Raw genomic sequence first — 20,283 nt, 5'->3', positions numbered from 1 at the left:
TGATTCCATTTACGTAACAGTCTGGAAAATACAAACTTATCTATAATGATAGGAAACAGTTTGTTGCCTGAGCACAGGAGTGGAATTTGGGAGAGATGGGAGGCAGAGATTACAAGAGGTCGTGAGGAAACTTTTGGAGGTGATGAATATGTTCATTATCTTGATCGTGGTGATGTTTTCACAGGAGCATATATATAACCAAAATGTATTCATTTGTATACTTCAAATATGTACATTTTATTATCTGTTAATTGTACTTTAATAAAACCACTTTACAAATGAATAATAGTAATTGTAAAATTCAAGTACACATTTCTCAAACTTGTATGCACCTTGAAATCACCTGGGAGGTTTTAAGTTATGCTGATGCCTAGGTTCTAAATCCAAAGATTCTAATTTAACTGCTCTGGGAGGTGGCTTGGGCTTCAGGAGTTTAAAACCCCCTTCAGGTGATTCTAATAGGCAGCAATTTGAGAGCTTTTGGTATATTTCATTTTCTCTGTAAAATCAGAAGTAATTTAACTTCAGGAGTCTTCATGGAAGATAAAAATTTTATCACTACCCATGGAAATAATCATCTTCCCCCAAAAAAGAATCTAGATGTCATTCCAAGTGGATGTTTTAGGTCTATGATGGCAATAAACACTTATAAAAACAAAGGAAGACAAAGATATTCTAATAAAATATACTCTTTCTGTAATTGCCACAGAGTGATGTTTTAATCAGTTGTCAATGATATTTATTGTTGAAACACTTGGGAACATTTAACTTTGGTGAAAAGCGGTTTGCTGGAGGACTTTTTACTACCTGCCTCCTAGAAAAAGTAGAGGACAGAGAGAGGAACGTGAGGGTCCACACTCACCTTGGCATAAATGCAGCTTTCATTGAGTCTCTGCAGTGAGCAGTTCTTGTCACAGAGAGGGCACATGAAGACTTCAGTGGCCTTGCAAATTTCTTGGCTTGAGAAATCAAAGAAGAAAAAGAAAGCATGAACCTCCATGTTTAGGAGGTACTCAGCCCCTATGGCCAACCCTGTGGGAAGCAGCAAGGCAGGGAGGAAAAGAAGAAATGGAAATAGTTGGGGCCGGGTGGCAGGTGGGGGGGGGGTGGGTGGGTGGACAGGTGAGGAAGAACTTAAGACAGTGGCTCCAACTCAAATTTTTAGGATTTTTGTGATACAGAGTTGTTTGTTTGCTTCTTTGTTTTAGAAATCTCTGCCAAGATATTGTAATGATAATAGGCCACATTTTATACTCGGGAGGCACCTGTGGGGCTTTGTCACAAGGACACTTTTACACCTGATTTCATGGCATGCAGGATAATCTTGTGAGGAACAACCGAGGGTGTTTTAACCAAGCTCACAGGCTTGGACATGGCTGAGCTGGAGTCACACCTGACTCTGCTGATTTCTCAGGTCTAACGATCTTTCCCCTGGATCTCGTTGCTTTCCAATCACCAAAATGAACAGCATCCATAATTCACATAATTTCATAGCCCCCACTGCAGTCAATCAGTGCATTATGTTCACTGGAAATCTGAGGAAGTTTATCGCGACACACACTGTCACGATAACATGGCATAGATTTTATTTACTGAAATATATAATATTCTCTATTAGAATGTAACTTCATAATATTTGTCTCTTAAGTTCTATGCTATCTTTTAAAAATCTCAGCATACATTATAGATGACATTGTGACATGAATAGGGCATCGATAACAATTTCTCAAAAGCCTAACAGCCTGAGAGTTCACAGCAACCTGTTTTTAAGATGCTTTGTGCCTTTGTCTGTCATACCTGACCTTTTCCCACTAGGTATACCATAAATAAATTGTCCAAGTAAATATGCTTTGGAAATATTGAAAGCAATATAAAGGCTTTCGAAAATATGCCTGGAAATGCAACTGTTATTAAAAGTTTAATTGGCAGTGTTGATAGCAAGATTCGCTGTTTTCAAAATGTTTTCAAAATGTATACACTCAAAGCAAAAAATAATGCATGTGTATTTCAAATGCCTGACGTGTATAATCTCAAGCCAAACTGGAAATGACTAGTAAGTAATAATGCTATACAGTAATACAATACTTTACAAAAAGCAAATGTGGGTCCATGTCCATTACGTTTAGTCCTCAATGCAGTCTCCTGCAATGGTAACTATCTCCAAACTGAGAGGAAATTGATGTTTAATTTAAGTGATTCGCTCAAGGTCATACAGCTAACAAGAGGTAATTTAGGGAATTGAGTTTAGGTTTTCCTGATTCTAGGTCCAGTTCTCCATCACCTATAACTCCTCTAAAGGACAGATAAGTTTATGTCATATTAAGAGGAACTTTCCTATCAAAAACTGCTATTAATAATAATGATGGTGTAACAGGTCTCGTATATACTATAATTCTCCCACTTTCACACACATCATCTTGCTAGTAATCATAATGTCTATGTGAAGTAGGAGGAAGCAGGTAAAACGTACATTTTAAAAACTCAAAAGAAAGAGACAATTATACCTCCTCTTAGTAATACTACTAATTTGTATAAATAAGAATTAACGTTCCTCCTGAAGAAAATTTTTATTAAAATAGGCTTGCTATCACAATTAACTGTGTTTTGAGAATGACATAATGTGCCCTGCATTGAAATCTCATACTAAAATGGTATTAAGTTTGGTTAACACTATATTATCTTTCCCACCTTCCAAATGATCACACAAAAGCACAGATGTTTCAAAGCACTCAGTCTAGAATCCCAGCCATTAGACTAGCCTTATTTTTATTTCCGGAATCATCAAACTGATTTTCTATAAGTTGTCCAAAATACAACTTGATAGGTAACATAAAAAATATTAAACAATTTTGGTAATGTATTTTTTAGCCTAAAATATGGAATTTGAGATGAAATCACAAAGTTCTTTGACTTTACTCAACCACTAGATGGAGGGAGAGTGCCCAACTTGAGTGTTTCTTAATTTCTTTTGCAGAAACTCATAATATAAACCACTGCTTGAAGTGTGGCTTTCTTTTGTCTTATATCTGTTGTTAGATATACACATCAAGGGCTGATTGGAAGGAATGATAATTACAACCCATTTAAGATCTGGGACGAGGGAGCAATTTGTCCATTTGGGGATGGATGCCTGGACCTGCTCTAGGGTCTTGATGCTTCCTGTAATCCTGTTAACCTGACAAAGCACAGAATAAGATGCTTGGTGATGTCCATTTTGGGGAAATGTGGTAATATGAAAGTAGGTTTAAAGGAAGGCAGTATGGAAGCATGAGTAAAGCATGGATTTTACAATCAGATATAATCATCAGGGAAAAGCAAATCAAATCACAAGGTATTACCTCATACCTGGTGTGATTGTTATTATCAAACAAAACAAACAAAATAAAAGTAGCAAGTATTGGCAAGGATGTGGAATATTTAGAACACTTGAATATCGTTGGTGGGACTATAAATTGGTACCGCCACTATGAAAAACAATACAGAGGTTCCTCAAAAACTTAAAAACATAACTACCATTTAATCCAGCAATCCCACCTCTGGGTATATATCTAAAGGAACAGAAATCAGAATCTCAAAGAGATATCTACACTCCCTTGTTCACTGCAACATTATTCACAATAGCCAAAATATGGAAATAACCCAAATGTCCATCCACAGATGGATGGATAAAAAAATTCTGGAATTGACATACAACAGAATATTATGCAGCCTTAAGAAAAGAAGGAATTTCTGCCATATGCAACAATATGGATGAACCTGGAGGACATTATGTTAAGTGAAATAAGCCAGCACAGAAGAACAAATACTGCATAATTCCACTTATATTAGGTATCTTAAAAAAACACACTCATAGAAACAGAGTAGAATGGTGGTTCCTAGGGGGTAAGGGAGAGGGAAATGGAGAGTTGCTGTTCAATGGGTATAAAGTGTCAATTATGTAAGATGAGCAAGTTCTAGAGACGTGCTGTACAAACAACATCGTGCCTGTAGTTAACAATACTGTAGTGCACTTAAAAATTTGTGAAGGGGGTAGACCTCATGTTAAGTGTTCTTACCACAATTTTAAAAAATCAGATATAGGTTTAAACTTACTAGATATTCCCCCCTAAGTCACCTACCTCTCTGAGCATCAATTTCTTCATCTCCAGTTGGAGATAATATGCAACTGGGATATTATGTAATGAATATTGATAATGTGCCTGGCACATCATAGGCACTTGATAAATGGAACAAGACCTTATTGCTGAGGATGTTGTCAGGAGAGGATTTGAGAGGCCCTTTAGGACGTAAGAGCTTTTGAAAAGCTGGTCAGTACTGAGGACCAAATACAGAGTTCTCATGCCAAAGAGGCAAGAATGGACCGCAGAGTTGTTTCTGCCCTTTGTCCCAGACCTGAAACCCAAAGCCTGAGAAGCAGGGACCATATCTACCTGCTTGTTCATTTTTATATTGCTATGATACATGCTCTACAGGGCACAAAACTGACCACCTTTGATTGTATAAGACCAATGTGCATGTAAATATATACATGCACATATACATACAATAAATAATCTATAACATGATTTTCATGTAATTCTACAATTAACTGCAGAGCAGGTAAGAAATATGACATTAATTCACGTGAACATAGATGGTAGAAACATAATACAACCCAATCTTCAGCTTTTCAACATTTTGTTACCTTGCAATAAACAAAAAAATAGCTGAAAACAAAACTAAAACAAAGCAACTCAAAATAAAAGCCCTATGTCCTCCACTCACTCGCCATGATAACACCTAAGACTTAACCATGTCTGACACCTTGAATGGAAAAATTCAGTTCCATGAAATTTTGAAAGTCAAGATATTCAGTGATGCTTATCTTAGTTTAGAATAGAAAGTCTGACAGGATCTTAATTACAGTGTGACAGAAGTAGCAGTAATATAATACCACAAAGCACAGAAGAAAAGAGTTTGCTAGAGCCTTTTAAAACACTCCTTGTGCTAAAGGTTAAAGAATACTTATCTCATACAAAAGGAGCCTAATTTACTTCATTGGCACGTAAATCAATAGGAACAGAAAATCTATTCCTTTCATTACCTTTTGTTCATTTTCAGCTTTGTAAGCCTGGAGGAGGAAGTCTACACCACATGGGAAAACTTTGTGAATATGTTCTCCATGGAACCAATTTGAACAGTAGCTAACTGCCTAAAAATCATTTTCTGCTTTTGTCAATTCATTTTAAAAGACCATTTTTTTCTAAAACCCTAAAGACTATCAAAAAACTCTATAGCTAACACATGAATTCAGTAAAGTTGCAGGATAAAAAAGTCAGTACACAAATATCAGTTGTGTTTCTATATACTAACAAAAAACTATCAAAAAGAGAAATTAAGAAAACAATACCATTTACAATGACATCAAAAAGAATAAAATATTTAGGATTAAATTTAGCCAAGGAGGTGAAAGGTCTATACGTTGAAAACTATAAGACATTTGCAAAAGAAATTGAAGAAGACACAAATAAATGGAAAGATATTCTGTGCTCATGGATTAGAAAATTTCACACTTTGAAATGTCCGTACTACCCCAAAAGATCTACAGATTAAATGCAATCTCTATCAGAATTTCAATGGTATTTTCACAGAAATAGAAAAACCTATCTTAACATTTTTATGAAACCACAAAAATCCCAAATAGCCAAAGCAATCTTGAGAAAGAACAAAGCTGGAGGCTTCACACCCCATGATTTCAAACAATATTATAAAGCTATAGTAATCAAAAGAGTACATATTGGCATAAAAAAAGGTACATAGATCAATGGAACAGAATAGAGAAACCATAAATAAGCCCATGTATATATGGTCAATTTTCGACAAAAAGCCAAGTATACTCAATGGGGAAAGGATAGTCTCTTCAATAAATGGTGGTGGGAAAACTGGATATCCACATGTAAAAGAATGAACCTATGTGTCTTCCACCATACACAAAAATTAACCCAAAATAGATTAAAGATGTAAATTTAAAACCTGAAACTGTAAAACTATTAAATCAATCTTGGCAATGATTTTTAGGATTTGACACCAGAAGTAAAGGCAACAAAAGCAAAAGTAATCAAGAGTGACTATATCAAACTACAAAGCTTCTGCACAGTGAAGGAAGCTATCAACAAAATTAAAAGGCAGTCTACCAGGGGACTTCCCTGGTGGTCCAGTGGCTAAGACTCTGAGCTCCCAATGCAAGGGGCCCAGGTTCAATCCCTGGTCAGGGAACTAGATTCCACATGCCGCAACTAAGAGTTCGCATGCCACAACTAAAAGGTCCCGTGTGCCGCAACTAAGACCCGGCACAGCCAAATAATAAATAAATAAATAAATATTTTTAAAAAGGGAATCTACCAAATGGGAGAAAATATTTGCAAATCATATATCTGATACAGGGTTAAAATCTAAAATATATAAAGAACTCATACAACTCAATAGCAAAAAAAAAAAAATCTGATTAAAAAATAGGCAGAGAAACTGAATAGACATTCTTTCAAAGAAGATACATAAATCAACAGGTACATAAAAAAGTGATCAACATCACTAATCACCAGGGAAATGTAAATCAAAACCACAATGATATATTACCTCATACCTGTCAGGGTGGCTATTATCCAACAGACAAGAAATAGTAAATTCCCTGGCAGTTCAGTGGTTAAGACTCCACGCTTCCACTGCCAAAAACAACAACAACAAAAAGCAAAAAAACCCAAGTGTTGGTGAGGATGTGAAGAAAAGTGAACCCTTGTGCACAGTTGATAGAAATGTAAGTTGGTACAGCTACTATGGAAAACAATATGGAAGTTCCTTAAAAAATTAAAAATAGAACCACCATATCATCCATCAATTCCACTTTGGGGTATATATCCAAAGGAAATGAAAACAGGATCTTGAAGAGGTATGTGCACTCCCATGTTTTTGCACCATTACTCACAATAGCCAAGATAAGTAAACAACTTGTGTCCATCAGCAGAGGAACAGATAAAGAAGATTTGATACACACACACACACACGCGCGCGCGCGCGCGCACGCACGCACGCACACACAAAATAGAAGAGTATCCAGCCATGAGAAAGAAGGAAATCTTGCAACTTGTGACAACATGGGCTTTGAGGGTATTACACTAAGTGAGATAAGCCAGATAGAAAAGAAAAATACTGTATGGTATCACTTTATATGTGAACTCTTAAGAAAGAAAGAAAAAAAAAAGCCAAACTCATAGAGAATAGAGAAGTAGTAAAAAAATATATATATATATAGTATTTTTATTTTCAAGACACTATAACTCCAAATTACAGTCTCACTTCTCAGCTTCAGAGGTTACTGATTCAACATCATATAAAGAAATGCCTAAAGGGGGATGAATATTTCCAGCGGGCCCATGTTTGTCCAGGAAGATGCTGCCTTCCAGAGCAGTAGTGAGTTTGCAAAACTCTGAAATAAACTTGTCACTAGGTGAAATGCTTTTGAACAGTAGGTGTTTCTTTGTTTTCATGCTAATTACCATTTGGCCTTCAGGAAGCACAAGGGGATTCTGAGATACTAAATCAAGGAATTTGGTTATGGAATAGGGTTCAAACCTGGGACAATGAAAATATTTTGCTTTTAGGCAAAATTGTTATACAAATGCATGTGCACATATATATAGATAAAGAATTTTCAAGGAAATGCATTTTATGGTCCCATTAACTGTCATGATTACTACCCAGTAGCAAGGCCATGGTTAAAAGATGGACCAGAAGGGAAAAAAAGTACTGAGCTTTTTTTTAAGGAGGGGAAAAGTACTTTTTCATATTTTGAATTGCATCATACAAGGTTGAACTTGATGAAATCCTTGTGGTGTAGTAAATAGAACATGCTGTTAAGAGGATTCTTTAATTAATTCTTTAACTCATTTAATTCTTTAATGTGACTTTTACCTCTGCTGAATAATGTTTTGTTCCTATATCCAAATCTTGAGTCATTTAAACTTTAACAGAAAAATCACCATTCTGATAAATGTTTGATGTTTCTCAAATCTTATTTTACTACCATTTTGATATCTTAAGTTGATGCTAAAATCTTTCATAAATCTATCCTCATAGAGAGTAAGAAGAAAGTAGAAAGTGATTTTATGTTCTCATGAGAGGAGACTACTTAGGGTAGGATTTATATGGTATGAATATTTTGTTTAGACATCTTTAACTATGTAAGGTTCCCTCATCTGCTAAAAGGAATACTCATCTCCGAAGGTGGTAATGAAAGTTGCATAAAATGAAACAATATATCTGGACAGTCTTTGTATATCTTAAGTGTTTAAAGAACTGTAGCTATTATAATTATTTGAATTAATGTATTGAGAAAGCATTCAAGACTACAAAATACTATGCAAATTTAAATTATATAGAACTGTCTATTGCATTGCTGAATTATTGATTATGTGGGATATACTAGAAAGAGACATTTGCCATAAAGAGAAACAGTCTTAGAATTTATCCAAGAGACTTTGCATATAAAAATATAGAAATGACCTTTTTATAGTGCTTCTCCCCTGCAAAAACAAAAACAAGCAAATAAATTTAGTACCATAACTCACTTTTATAGTCAGCATTACTATAAAGCTTTCATCCAATCAGAAGAAAGGCCAAATTTTTTTAATAAGTCTGTTAATAGCTTACCTTACTTGACTTGCATTCATTGTTAATATTCCATAGAAGAAAACACACAAGCCAACAATAGCTGCAGGAATCAGCATTCCAGTATACCACCCCAGCCAAGCAAAGTATAGCCCAATCTTCTCACCAAAGTATAGCCTGCATGAGAAAGCAAATTCTTAGCTTAAGGCAACGTAAGTGACACTACAAATAGCGATGTCGCACCTAGTCAATTTCAGATGGACAATTGACTATACTGGCTCAGTTCCTCCTGCGCTCCATCTGGGGTGTCTTAATAGTCTTGCTCATTAATGAATCCAATAATGGTGATATTGTTTATCATTAAACATTGTCATTATAGGAGTCATTTTATTTTATTATCGGAGTATGTTTATTTCTTTCTTTTTATAAGCCAGGTCTTGCTTTTCTTCATCCTCCTAGTAGAATCCCTTTTTGTTTTCCTTACACAAAGCTGTGCTAAACCATATTGCTTTGGCGTAAATTAGAAAAACATCTCCCTCTAGGTAGCTGCTGAAAGCAGACTTGATTTCTGTCTCTATCTGCACCCTTGGCCCGACTCCCTTATGCCAGACACAATCTGCACAACCGTGTCACACATCTTCCTCAACAAAGTTCAATTCTGCTGTTCCTGGAGCACATGATTCCTTCCTTGGTTTATGCTGTTCCCTTACTTTGGAATATTACATTTCACCCTCTTCTCCTGTCTGGCTTGCACTTATCCTGTACCTTATATCACTTCTCCTGGGAAGCCTGCCCTGATTTCACTTCAAACCTGGGTTAGACGTCCCTGCTTTTGCTATCACATTCCCTTCACCCATGTTTCAGTGTCTTAAACTTGTAAAACTTTATGACAGTTACCTGTCACTCCCCTATTCCTCTCCCTCCCCATCAGAATGCAAGCTGCTTGAAAGTGGACCTGTGTCCTGTTTCATTAGCACCCACCACAGGAAGTGTTTTATTGAAAGAAGTGAAGGGAATGAATGCATTTTGTTTCCCTTCAGCTTATTAACATAATTTATATGGAAGTAGCAGATGAGTAAGGCAGTTCTGATGACCACTCAGTTGTTCTTTCTTCACCGAATCTACTGCCAATAGTAACTGTCACAGTTTATACAGCTCTGGTAAAAAATAATAATTTCTGGAATTCTGTACTGGTGTTTGTCCCAGCACTAGTTTTAAAGATTGGTGCTTTACAGTTCATTTGGGAATACCTCTCTGTGCAAAAATTCTTGCTGGGAAGAAAATTCTCTTGTTATTTGTTTTTCCTTAACAAGACTTCTCTCTCTGAAAATCATTCTTTCTACTCCATTCTCTGTATTGTGCCAACTAAAATTTGTGCGTATTCTACCAAGCGTAGACATGGAGCTGTCCTCCACTGAGCATCATTTAGCTAATTTTTTTGTTTTTTCATTTATTTCTCCTAGGAGACAGATCAATAGTCTATTCATTTCTTATATACTGACAGTGTTCTACTCTGAGACGAAGCTTATAATATTAACAGTTATTCTAATATAGCCACTTGTTCCTTTAAACAAGTGTTCTTCTGTGGGGTGGAGTAGGGTTTTGGCACATATTACTAACATTTTTATAACGATGACTATAAAGGACTGCACAGACAGACCCCCTTATATGGAAAGCATTATACCAAGATTTTAAATCATACATTGTTGAAGGTTAAGAGGAGCAATAATGTTATTTGACAGGAGTATAATTACCTAAGTTACAGCAGATTTCAGATCTGTTTCATGAGAAGAAGCTAGTTCCAGGCAAAGAAGGCTAATGAAAATGTCCTTAACCTAGAACGTGGGAAGTCACAATCTTTTAGGATCTCTAGGTGTTCCTTAAATTTCTTTAAAACCATGACAGGGCAAGGAGGAACAGGGGGTTGCTATTGGTGTCACCCCATCACACTTCACCCACCGTCACTTTCTTTTCATGTTTTATATACTGGTGTCCTATGTGACATTTCATTTGATAATAGGATTCTACTGCTGAAATAACTTCTATCATAAAAAACTTCTATTATAAAAACAAATGTTAAGTTGACCTCTTTTAGAGAGAATAATTTCATTTAGTTTTTAAATTTAAATCCTTCCGGTGCCTATTGAAAAAAAGCCACACAGCTATTTTGTTAAGCAGGTTTCGTAGTTGACAATTTTTTAAATGTATTCTTTCCAGATTCCAGTATTTCCCATGGAAAAATAGATTGAAACAAAGATAGGCGTTGGCTACTCAATGTTTGAGTCTATTCTTAAAATGAGAACAAAACACAAACACATGTTCAGGAATGGTTGTTTATAAAAAATAAAATGAATTGATAGTCCCTCACTTTTCATCCACTATTACTGAACTGCCTTTTTCAGCAGGAGAGAATACAGGCCTTGCCTGTGGGTGTCCATCATCTGTGACACAAGTATATTAAAAAAACTCTGATTCCAGGATACCCTCTTTCTCTCACTATGGACGGGAAGCCACACAATAAGAGACTCACGTCCTCAAAATTGTATAGTCTTAAGAACAATGTAACTCCAAATAATTAAAAAGTCACAGATTTTAAGGCAATCTTCCTACTCATTGTAGAAAACTGGGTCTTGTACAAAATGCTATGTACAAGATTGTATAGTTTAATCTGAATGCCTCATTGCCATCTCAATTTTGTTAACAAGAAAGTTCCTAGAGAGCAGGCACCTGTTGAAATGCCATCTATACTCTTTTATGGCCTTCATCTTGGGTGGGTCCCTCATCACATCTCTCCCCTTAGCCACTTGAACACAAAATACATGATTTTCATAAGCAAAATTTCCCTTCTGAGCCAACACCCAGAGAATTGGTAATAGCAGCTGAATCACCCTATTTATTGAAAATAAAAGTTGCTTGGTGAAATTACCTGAGGCAGCAATAGCAATGTCTCCTATAGATAGGAGAACTGTTGACACTGAAATGCTTGCTTGAAAATCCCAACTTCACTTTAATTCCTATTAAATATGGTTTTGTGAATTAGCACATCTCACCGTATTCATGTATCTCTAAAACAATTTTTCTTTAACCTGCATAAATAAGACTCTGATAATTTGCTGTGATTGAATTAGAATCAAAGCATCTTGATTTTGGATATACCCAAGTACTTAATGTTTGAGATAAAAATGATTTGGTGTTGGATAGTATGCTTTGTACATCCATTCCACATTCTACCGTTTTCCTTCCTGCTATGTGCCCAGGAGGCTCACCTCTATGCATAGTATCACCTATGCTTCTTCCTTCTTCTTGCTTCCTGATAGGCTCATTGGCCAACTGAAGGTACCAGCAGGAGATCACAAGGAGGGATAAGAGATGTGGGGTATTTTTTATTACTCTGACTTTCTTCTTCTATGATTATAGCTTTTAACAAGTTCTGCCAACTGCTCTCTCCCTTTGTCCCTTCAAGTCTAGGTCTGATAACAGCTTCCAGCTTTTGCCAGTCCCTGGAAACTTCATTATCATCTGTTGGCTCCCTTGACTCTATTTATACTTCTGCATATTAAATTCTATTATTAAATTCTCTTCAAATACCCCTTCTATTCTATCAGTTCTATCAGTTTCCTGTTGGGAAAATGACTGATATAGTTATGAGTTATTCTTGATATTTATATTTCATAAACAACTCAAAATATCAACATATATAACTTTATAATATGAATGCTCTTTTTTATTTTACTTTATAAATATTTCTAGTTATCTGGGGACTTAAGTCCTTTTTAATATATATTTCCTGATTTTTTAAAATAAGAACAAATTATTCTCCATCAAAATAAAATAAATCATGAATATAACACTATTTCAAGACTAATTCAAGTTGAGAGCAGTTATTTACGAGGATATACCTCCTGGAATAGAATAGACACTCACTAAGTATTTGTTGAAGGATAAGTACATGCATAGATGCTATGTTGGCCATTTTTCTCTTTGCTCTTAGATCCATTTTCTGCCTTTTTCTCTTTGGATTTGTTTTCATGGGAAAGTAGATTATATAGATTCACTTGTAAACTGCTGCTGGTAAGTTACACTGGGAGGTATTGGAAGTCTCAAAGGTGGAAGGAAGGGAAGAGCCCATATCTTTTCTCCTCTCCTGGCTGTCCTCAGGGCTGTCTCCAGAGCAGCCATAATTTGTTATGGCTCCATAATTCTCTGTGGCTCGACTCTCAACACTTCACTTTCCTGCAGGTAGTCCTACTCGTGGATGGCATAGCTCTTGCCCAACGGCTCAGGTAGTAAGCTCTGAAATATACTTCATCTCATTTTCCCTCCAGCTTTAAGGGTTGTTAGCAATTTTCTGCTGTTGTTAATCACTGGTTGCCTCACATTTCTGTTTGATTTCTCAGCTTTCCCATCCCCTGTGCTACTGATTCCCTAAATTAAGTTCCTTTCATTGAAAAGACGTATAGTGGCTTCTTTTTTCTTAATCACCTCCTAACTAATACAGATAATTTGGTGGGTAAATAAAATAATAAGAAAAAGATAACAAAATAGCATAATATGTCTTCCGTTATCAATCCAGTACCTGATTAAATCCAGGGGCTGATGCTTGTACCACATTCCCCAGCGTGCCCAGCGCTCATATAATAGATGTCTGTTATTCTGAGGTCCATGGGTTTTGATGGGCTGGTTACTCTTGTAGGCTCCCTGAAACAAATAAAATAAGATGAATTGATATTTATTCTTGTAGTGAAATTTGAACTAATAGGAACTGTTTTTGCTTTTTTTCCTTAGGGAATAATTTAATAACTTACTGAAAGCTTCAGAAATTATAAACGTAAGCCCATCACTGAAGTGATGTAGTAAATGCATTTATATATCTATATTTCATTGAAAATACTCTGATAGTTCCTTAAAAATTCTTTCTTAAATCCCTTTTTTAAACCAATGAGATCCCTTTCACTTAAAGTAAGCTTTAGGTTTCATTGTTTGGAACCCAAGGTCTTGTAATAAACACAATATCTTCATCATCGAGAGAAATTGTTGTAATCTTTAGTTCAGAAATTGAGCATTATTCTGCTTTGAGAAGTGATCCAGTACCAGAAAATATTTATTTCATTTATAGAAGCTAAGTGAAAGAGTCAATGTTCATTCAGCAAATATAGACCCTCCCCCCCAAAGAATCACTATGCTGTCCACGTGAAACTGACATAATATTGTAAACCAACTATATTTCAATAAAAACAATTTTAAGTGTAAGAGGCCTGTCTCCAGTGTTATTCACGTTTTGAAATCTGTAAAATTTACTTCCGGTTAGATATTCCAAAAATGGAAGCATGTTTTCCAATTCTTTATATCCCCCTCAAAAATCTGTCATATGGGTTGCAATTTCAGAAACATAGAATATATATGCCTTTTAGAGGAACGTGTTCCCTGAAGGCTGAACTGCTCTGCTTTTATAATTAAAAAAAAATGATAATAGATATAGTGACTTTATTTTCTGAATCAAAACTTAGGACACAGGATTTTGCAAAGTCCCTCTGCTCACTCTAATATGTGATTCTACTTTTATGAAATGTTTGATGAAAATTTAAAACAAGTGGAATTATGCCTCAGTTACCTCACCTAAATGATGAGGATAAGAATAAGTATTAATGATACCAATACAGAGGGATCTTGTGAGGGCCCGTTTGGAGAATAGCTATAAAGTGCCAGCCACATAAGAAGTATAAAAATAATGTCAGTCGGGCTTCCCTGGTGGCGCAGTGGTTGAGAGTCCGCCTGCCGATGCAGGGAACACGGTTCATGCCCCGGTCCGGGAGGATCCCACATGCCGCGGAGCAGCTGGGCCCGTGAGCCATGGCCACTGAGCCTGTGCGTCCGAAGCCTGTGCTCCGCAACGGGAGAGGCCACAACAGTGAGAGGCCCGCGTACCGCAAAAAAAAAAAAAATAAATAAAAAATAATGTCAGTTAATTTTAGGTGTTTGCTATATTGTGGCCATTGAACACTGCAAAACTATCATCTGAATGGTTCCAGACAACCAGGGCTCCGAGTTCCTATGAAGAAAGATGGCACCTTGAATCATGGTCTGTAGGTGCCTCAAGGCTGAAATGAGAGACACATATGGACTTTGCCTCTGGCTTTCTAAGAAAATAGATAAATTAATTAGGTAAGGGTGGAAGAGCAGTCTTCCCTAAGGGAGCCCAAAGTGTTTCAAACCTAACGATTGGAAGCTAAGGAGATGAAAGTAAAGATCAAGATTCCAAGACATCCACTTGAGAAAAGTTTGTTTGCTTGTGAAACTGGACTGACTTGTTAAGGTAGCCTGCCCTGAGATTGGGAAGGTAAGGGAAGGTGAACCAAAATCTCAGGTTTCTTTCATGTATTCCTGATAATCCTAAAATACGTGACTTTCCTTCCCAGCCTCAGTGGTCAGACATAGGCATTTCCTGGGTTTTAGGCGCTAAGCTTTAGATCCGTTGTACCTCATTGTTCTGACTTGGCTCAGTAACCTCAATCAACCATAATGCTCTGACTCTTGCCCACCCATGCATTCTCATCCTTTTTCAGAGGACTATGTACACTCAGTGATCCCCACCACCTCCATGATCGGCCCCTTCCTCCAACTGACACACTTTTCTACTGTCTCCACTATTCATAATTGATGGGATTATCAATTCCATCAATATTTTAGGCAAACTCTTTCTCATATATATATTCTCCTCCTTCCCTTTCTTTCTTCTTTGTCATGCCAAATTTCATTGGACATGTCTCTTTCTTCCCTCTAGCTACTGTCTCTTTTGTAAGTAAAAAATAAATCTCATCTGTGGGTGCAAAGTGTGAGACAGATACTAATAATACTCCTGAATTAAGGAAGAAGGAGGTCTAAACTGTGACTGTCCTTATTCAAATTATAGTCAGTGCCACTGACTCCATTTTCCTCTAAATAAGTCTTGTTTTTCTTTCTTCAAGTAGTAGTCTTTAAAATTGATAGAAAATTCCCGAGTCCATTTTATTGACTTGCTGCTTTGTTTTTGTTACTTGTATTTCATCAGTATTGTTTTCCAGTCGTTTTGTGTATGTATACCATATACTAGTACTTCTACCAAATTATAAGAATAAATGGGAAAATGACTATTATTTACAACCTATTCCCAATAGTTTCCAAATTTCACACAAGAAACTATCAAATAAACTGTCAGAACACAGACTACTTAGGTAAACAAAATTACTTAGAGAACAAAACAAACCTTCCTGTGCTACAGAATCTCTCCCAGGGACTCAGGTTTGCCACTGAACAGTTTACCACTTACTGACTAGGTCGTATTTGACATGGTGTTTAATTTCTCTGCGCCTTGCTTCTGCATCTCTGCAATGGAAAAATAATAATATCTCCCCTCCAAAGTTATTGTCAGATGAGTGGGAAAACCCATGCACGGGACCTGTTGCACGACACTCTAACACATTATCTTTTATCATTATTTCTATTCCTAATATAAGTAGGTATGCCATAATGAATAGAAGCATTGGAGTCTGGCTTCCTGGGCTCAAAACTGTGCCTTTAATACTTAACCTTTCTCTGCCTCAATTATCTATCTATAAAACAGAGTTAATATTATTGCCTATCTCAAAGGGTTGTTGCAAAGGTTAAATGAGATAGTCCATATGAAACGTTTAGCTCAGTACCAGACAAGAAGTGCTCAATACATTTTATCTTTATGAGTTATACTAGACTGTGAATTTCTCAAGTATGTGTTATGTCCTATGAGTTCTTCGCCTTTAAAAAAAGAAGACTGATGGGCTTTGAAAACACACACATTAAACCTCTAAAGACCTTGTTCTTATTTTGAAATATATAACTGCCTTAAAAAGAATATAGGAGTCAGCTGATCCTTTAACCCCGTCCTGTCTGAGCAAAGAACAGATGCCCTCTGGCAACCTACACGCAGAGGCAGGGCCAAATCCAAAGCTGAGCCCCGGGAGCTGTGCGAACAAAGAAGAGAAATGGAAATCTCTCCCAGCAGCCTCAGAAGCAGCGGATTAAAGCTCCACAATCAACTTGATGTATCCTGCATCTGTGGAATACATGAATAGACAACGAGTCATCCCAAATTGAGGAGGTGGACTTTGAGAGCAAGATTTATGATTTTTTCCCCTTTTCCTCTTTTTGTGAGTGTGCATGTGTATGCTTCTGTGTGAGATTTTGTCTGTATAGCTTTGCTTTCACCATTTGTCCTAGGGTTCTATCCATCCGTTTTTTGTTTTTTTTTACTTAAAAAAATATTTTTTTCTTAATAATTATTTTTTGTTTTAATAACTTTATTTTATCTTACTTTATTTTATTTTATCTTCTTCCTTCCTTCCTTCCTTCCTTCCTTCCTTTCTCTCTCTCTCTCTCTTTCTTTCTTTCTTTCTTTCTTTCTACTTTTTCTCCCTTTTATTCTGAGCCATGTGGATGAAAGGCTGTTGGTGCTACAGCCAGGAGTCAGTGCTGTGCCTAGAGGTGGGAGAGCCAACTTCAGGACACTGGTCCAAAAGAGACCTCCCGGCTCCACATAGTATCAAACGGCGAAAATCTCCCAGAGATCTCCATCTCAACACCAGCACCCACCTTCACTCAACGATCAGCAAGCTACAGTGCTGGACACACTATGCCAAACAACTAGCAAGACAGGAACACAACTCCACCCATCAGCAGAGAGGCTGCCCCAAATCATAATAAGTCCACAGACACCCCAAAACACACCACCAGACGTGGACCTGCCCACCAGAAAGACAAGATCCACCCTCATCCACCAGAACACAGGCACTAGTCCCCTCCACCAGGAAGTCTACACAACCCACTGAACCAACTTTAAACTGGGGACAGACACCAAAAACAATGGGAACTATGAACCTGCAGCCTGCAAAAAGGAGACCCCAAACACAGTAAGATAAGCAAAATGAGAAGACAGAAAAACACAGAGCAGATGAAGGAGCAAGATAAAAACCCACCAGACCTAACAAATGAAGAGGAAATAGGTAGTCTACCTGAAAAAGAATTCAGAATAATGATAGTAAAGATGATATAAAATCTTGGAAATAGAATAGAGAAAATGCAAGAAACATTTAACAAGGACCTAGAAGAACTAAAGATGAAACAAGTAATGATGAACAACACATTAAATGAAATTAAAAGTACTCTAGATGGGATCAATAGCAGAATAACTGAGGCAGAAGAACAGATAAGTGACCTGGAAGGTAAAATACTGGAAATAACTACTGCAGAGCAGAATAAAGAAAAAAGAATGAAAAGAACTGAGGACAGTCTCAGAGACCTCTGGGACAACATTAAACGCACCAACCTTCGAATTATAGGGGTTCCAGAAGAAGAAGAGAAAAAGAAAGGGACTGAAAAAATATTTGAAGAGATTATAGTTGAAAACTTCCCTAATATGGGAAAGGAAATAGTTAATCAAGTCCATGAAGCACAGAGAGTCCCATACAGGATAAATCCAAGGAGAAATACACCAAGACACATATTGATCAAACTGTCAAAAATTAAATACAAAGAAAACATATTAAAAGCAGCAAGGGAAAAACAACAAATAACACAAAAGGGAATCCCCATAAGGTTACCAGCTGATCTTTCAGCAGAAACTCTGCAAGCCAGAAGGGACTGGCAGGACATATTTAAAGTGATGAAGGAGAAAAACCTACAACCAAGATTACTCTACCCAGCAAGGATCTCATTCGGATTTGATGGAGAAATTAAAACCTTTTCAGACAAGCAAAAGCTGAGAGAGTTCAGCACCACCAAACCAGCTTTACAACAAATGCCAAAAGAACTTCTCTAGGCAAGAGACACAAGAGAAGGAAAAGACCTACAATAACAAACCCAAAACAATTAAGAAAATGGTAGTAGGAACATACATATCGATAATTACCTTAAATGTAAATGGATTAAATGCTCCCACCAAAAGACACAGACTGGCTGAATGGATACAAAAACAAGACCCATATATATGCTGCCTACAAGAGACCCATTTCAGACCTAGAGACACATACAGACTGAAAGTAAGGGGATGGAAAAAGATATTCCACGCAAATGGAAACCAAAAGAAAGCTGGAGTAGCAATTCTCATATCAGACAAAATAGACCTTAAAGACTATTAGAAGAGACAAAGAAGGACACTACATAATGATCAAGGGATCGATCCAAGAAGAAGATAAAACAATTGTAAATATTTATGCACCCAACATAGGAGCACCTCAATACATAAGGCAAACAACCATAAAGGGGAAATCAACAATAGCACATTCATAGTAGGGGACTTTAACACCCCATTTTCACCAGTGGACAGATCATCGAAAACGAAAATAAATAAGGAAACACAAGCTTTAAATGATACATTAAACAAGATGGACTTAATTGATATTTATAGGACATTCCATCCAAAAACAACAGAATACACGTTCTTCTCAAGTGCTCATGGAACATCCTCCAGGATAGATCATATCTTGGGTCACAAATCAAGCCTTGGTAAATTTAAGAAAATTGAAATTGTATCAAGTATCTTTTCCGACCACAATGCTATGAGACTAGATATCAATTACAGGAAAAGATCTGTAAAAAATACAAACACATGGAGGCTAAACAATACACTACTTAATAACAAAGTGATCACTGAAGAAATCAAAGAGGAAATAAAAAAATACCTAGAAACAAATGACAATGGAGACACGATGACCCAAAACCTATGGGATGTTGCAAAAGCAGTTCTAAGAGGGAAGTTAATAGCAATACAATCCTACCTTAAGAAACAGGAAACATCTCGAATAAACAACCTAACCTTGCACCTAGAGCAATTAGAGAAAGAAGAACAAAAAAACTCCAAAGTTAGCAGAAAGAAAGAAATCATAAATATCAAATCAGAAATAAATGAAAAAGAAATGAAGGAAACCATAGCAAAGATCAATAATACTAAAAGCTGGTTCTTTGAAAAGATAAACAAAATTGATAAACCATTAGCCAGGCTCACCAAGAAAAAAAGGGAGAAGACTCAAATCAATAGAATTAGAAATGAAAATGGAGAAGTAACAACTGACACTGCAGAAATACAAAAGATCATGAGAGATTACTACAATCAACTCTATGCAAATGAAATGGACAACCTGGAAGAAATGGACAAATTCTTAGATATGCACAACCTGCCACGACTGAATCAGGAAGAAATAGAAAATATGAACAGACCAATCACAAGCACTGAAATTGAAACTGTGATTCAAAATCTTCCAACAAACAAAAGCCCAGGACCAGTTGGCTTCACAGGCGAATTGTATCAAACATTTAGAGAAGAGCTAATACCTATGCTTCTCAAACTCTTCCAATATATAGAAGAGGGAGGAAAACTCCCAACCTCATTCTACAAGGCCACCATCACCATGATACCAAAACCAGACAAGTACGTCACAAAGAAAGAAAACTACAGGCCAATATCACTGATGAACATAAATGAAAAAATCCTCAACAAAATACTAGCAAACAGAATCCAACAGCACATTAAAAGGATCATACACCATGATCAAGTGGGGTTTATTCCAGGAATGCAAAGATTCTTCAATATACACAAATCAATCAACGTGATACACCATATTAACAAATTGA

At 36.5% G+C, this 20,283-nt stretch overlaps 2 protein-coding genes across 6 annotated transcripts in view; one reads left to right on the top strand and one right to left on the bottom strand.

Annotated features, from left to right (window-relative positions):
- The window catches only part of MUC15 (mucin 15, cell surface associated), a 114,718-nt gene that overhangs the window by 18,209 nt on the left and 76,226 nt on the right, over positions 1-20,283 (top strand). The window contains exon 4 of one of the 5 annotated variants that reach the window (XM_073808722.1): positions 5,101-9,033. The exons of the other annotated variants lie outside the window; for them this stretch is intronic. Coding sequence (XP_073664823.1) covers positions 5,101-5,108 — 8 coding nt within the window. The 3' untranslated portion in view covers positions 5,109-9,033. Of the gene's footprint in view, positions 1-5,100; positions 9,034-20,283 lie in introns of those variants that run through there. 5 annotated transcript variants of the gene reach the window in all.
- Positions 1-20,283, bottom strand: part of ANO3 (anoctamin 3) — a 137,739-nt gene that overhangs the window by 87,006 nt on the left and 30,450 nt on the right. The window contains exons 7-9 of the mRNA XM_019948278.3: positions 13,220-13,341; positions 8,686-8,820; positions 863-959 (exon numbers count right to left, since the gene is read on the bottom strand). Coding sequence (XP_019803837.3) covers positions 863-959; positions 8,686-8,820; positions 13,220-13,341 — 354 coding nt within the window. The remainder of the gene's footprint in view (positions 1-862; positions 960-8,685; positions 8,821-13,219; positions 13,342-20,283) is intronic.

This window comes from Tursiops truncatus, chromosome 8 (assembly GCF_011762595.2).
Source record: "Tursiops truncatus isolate mTurTru1 chromosome 8, mTurTru1.mat.Y, whole genome shotgun sequence".
Taxonomy (NCBI): domain Eukaryota; kingdom Metazoa; phylum Chordata; class Mammalia; order Artiodactyla; family Delphinidae; genus Tursiops; species Tursiops truncatus.
This window is presented reverse-complemented; position numbering and strand designations above follow the sequence as displayed.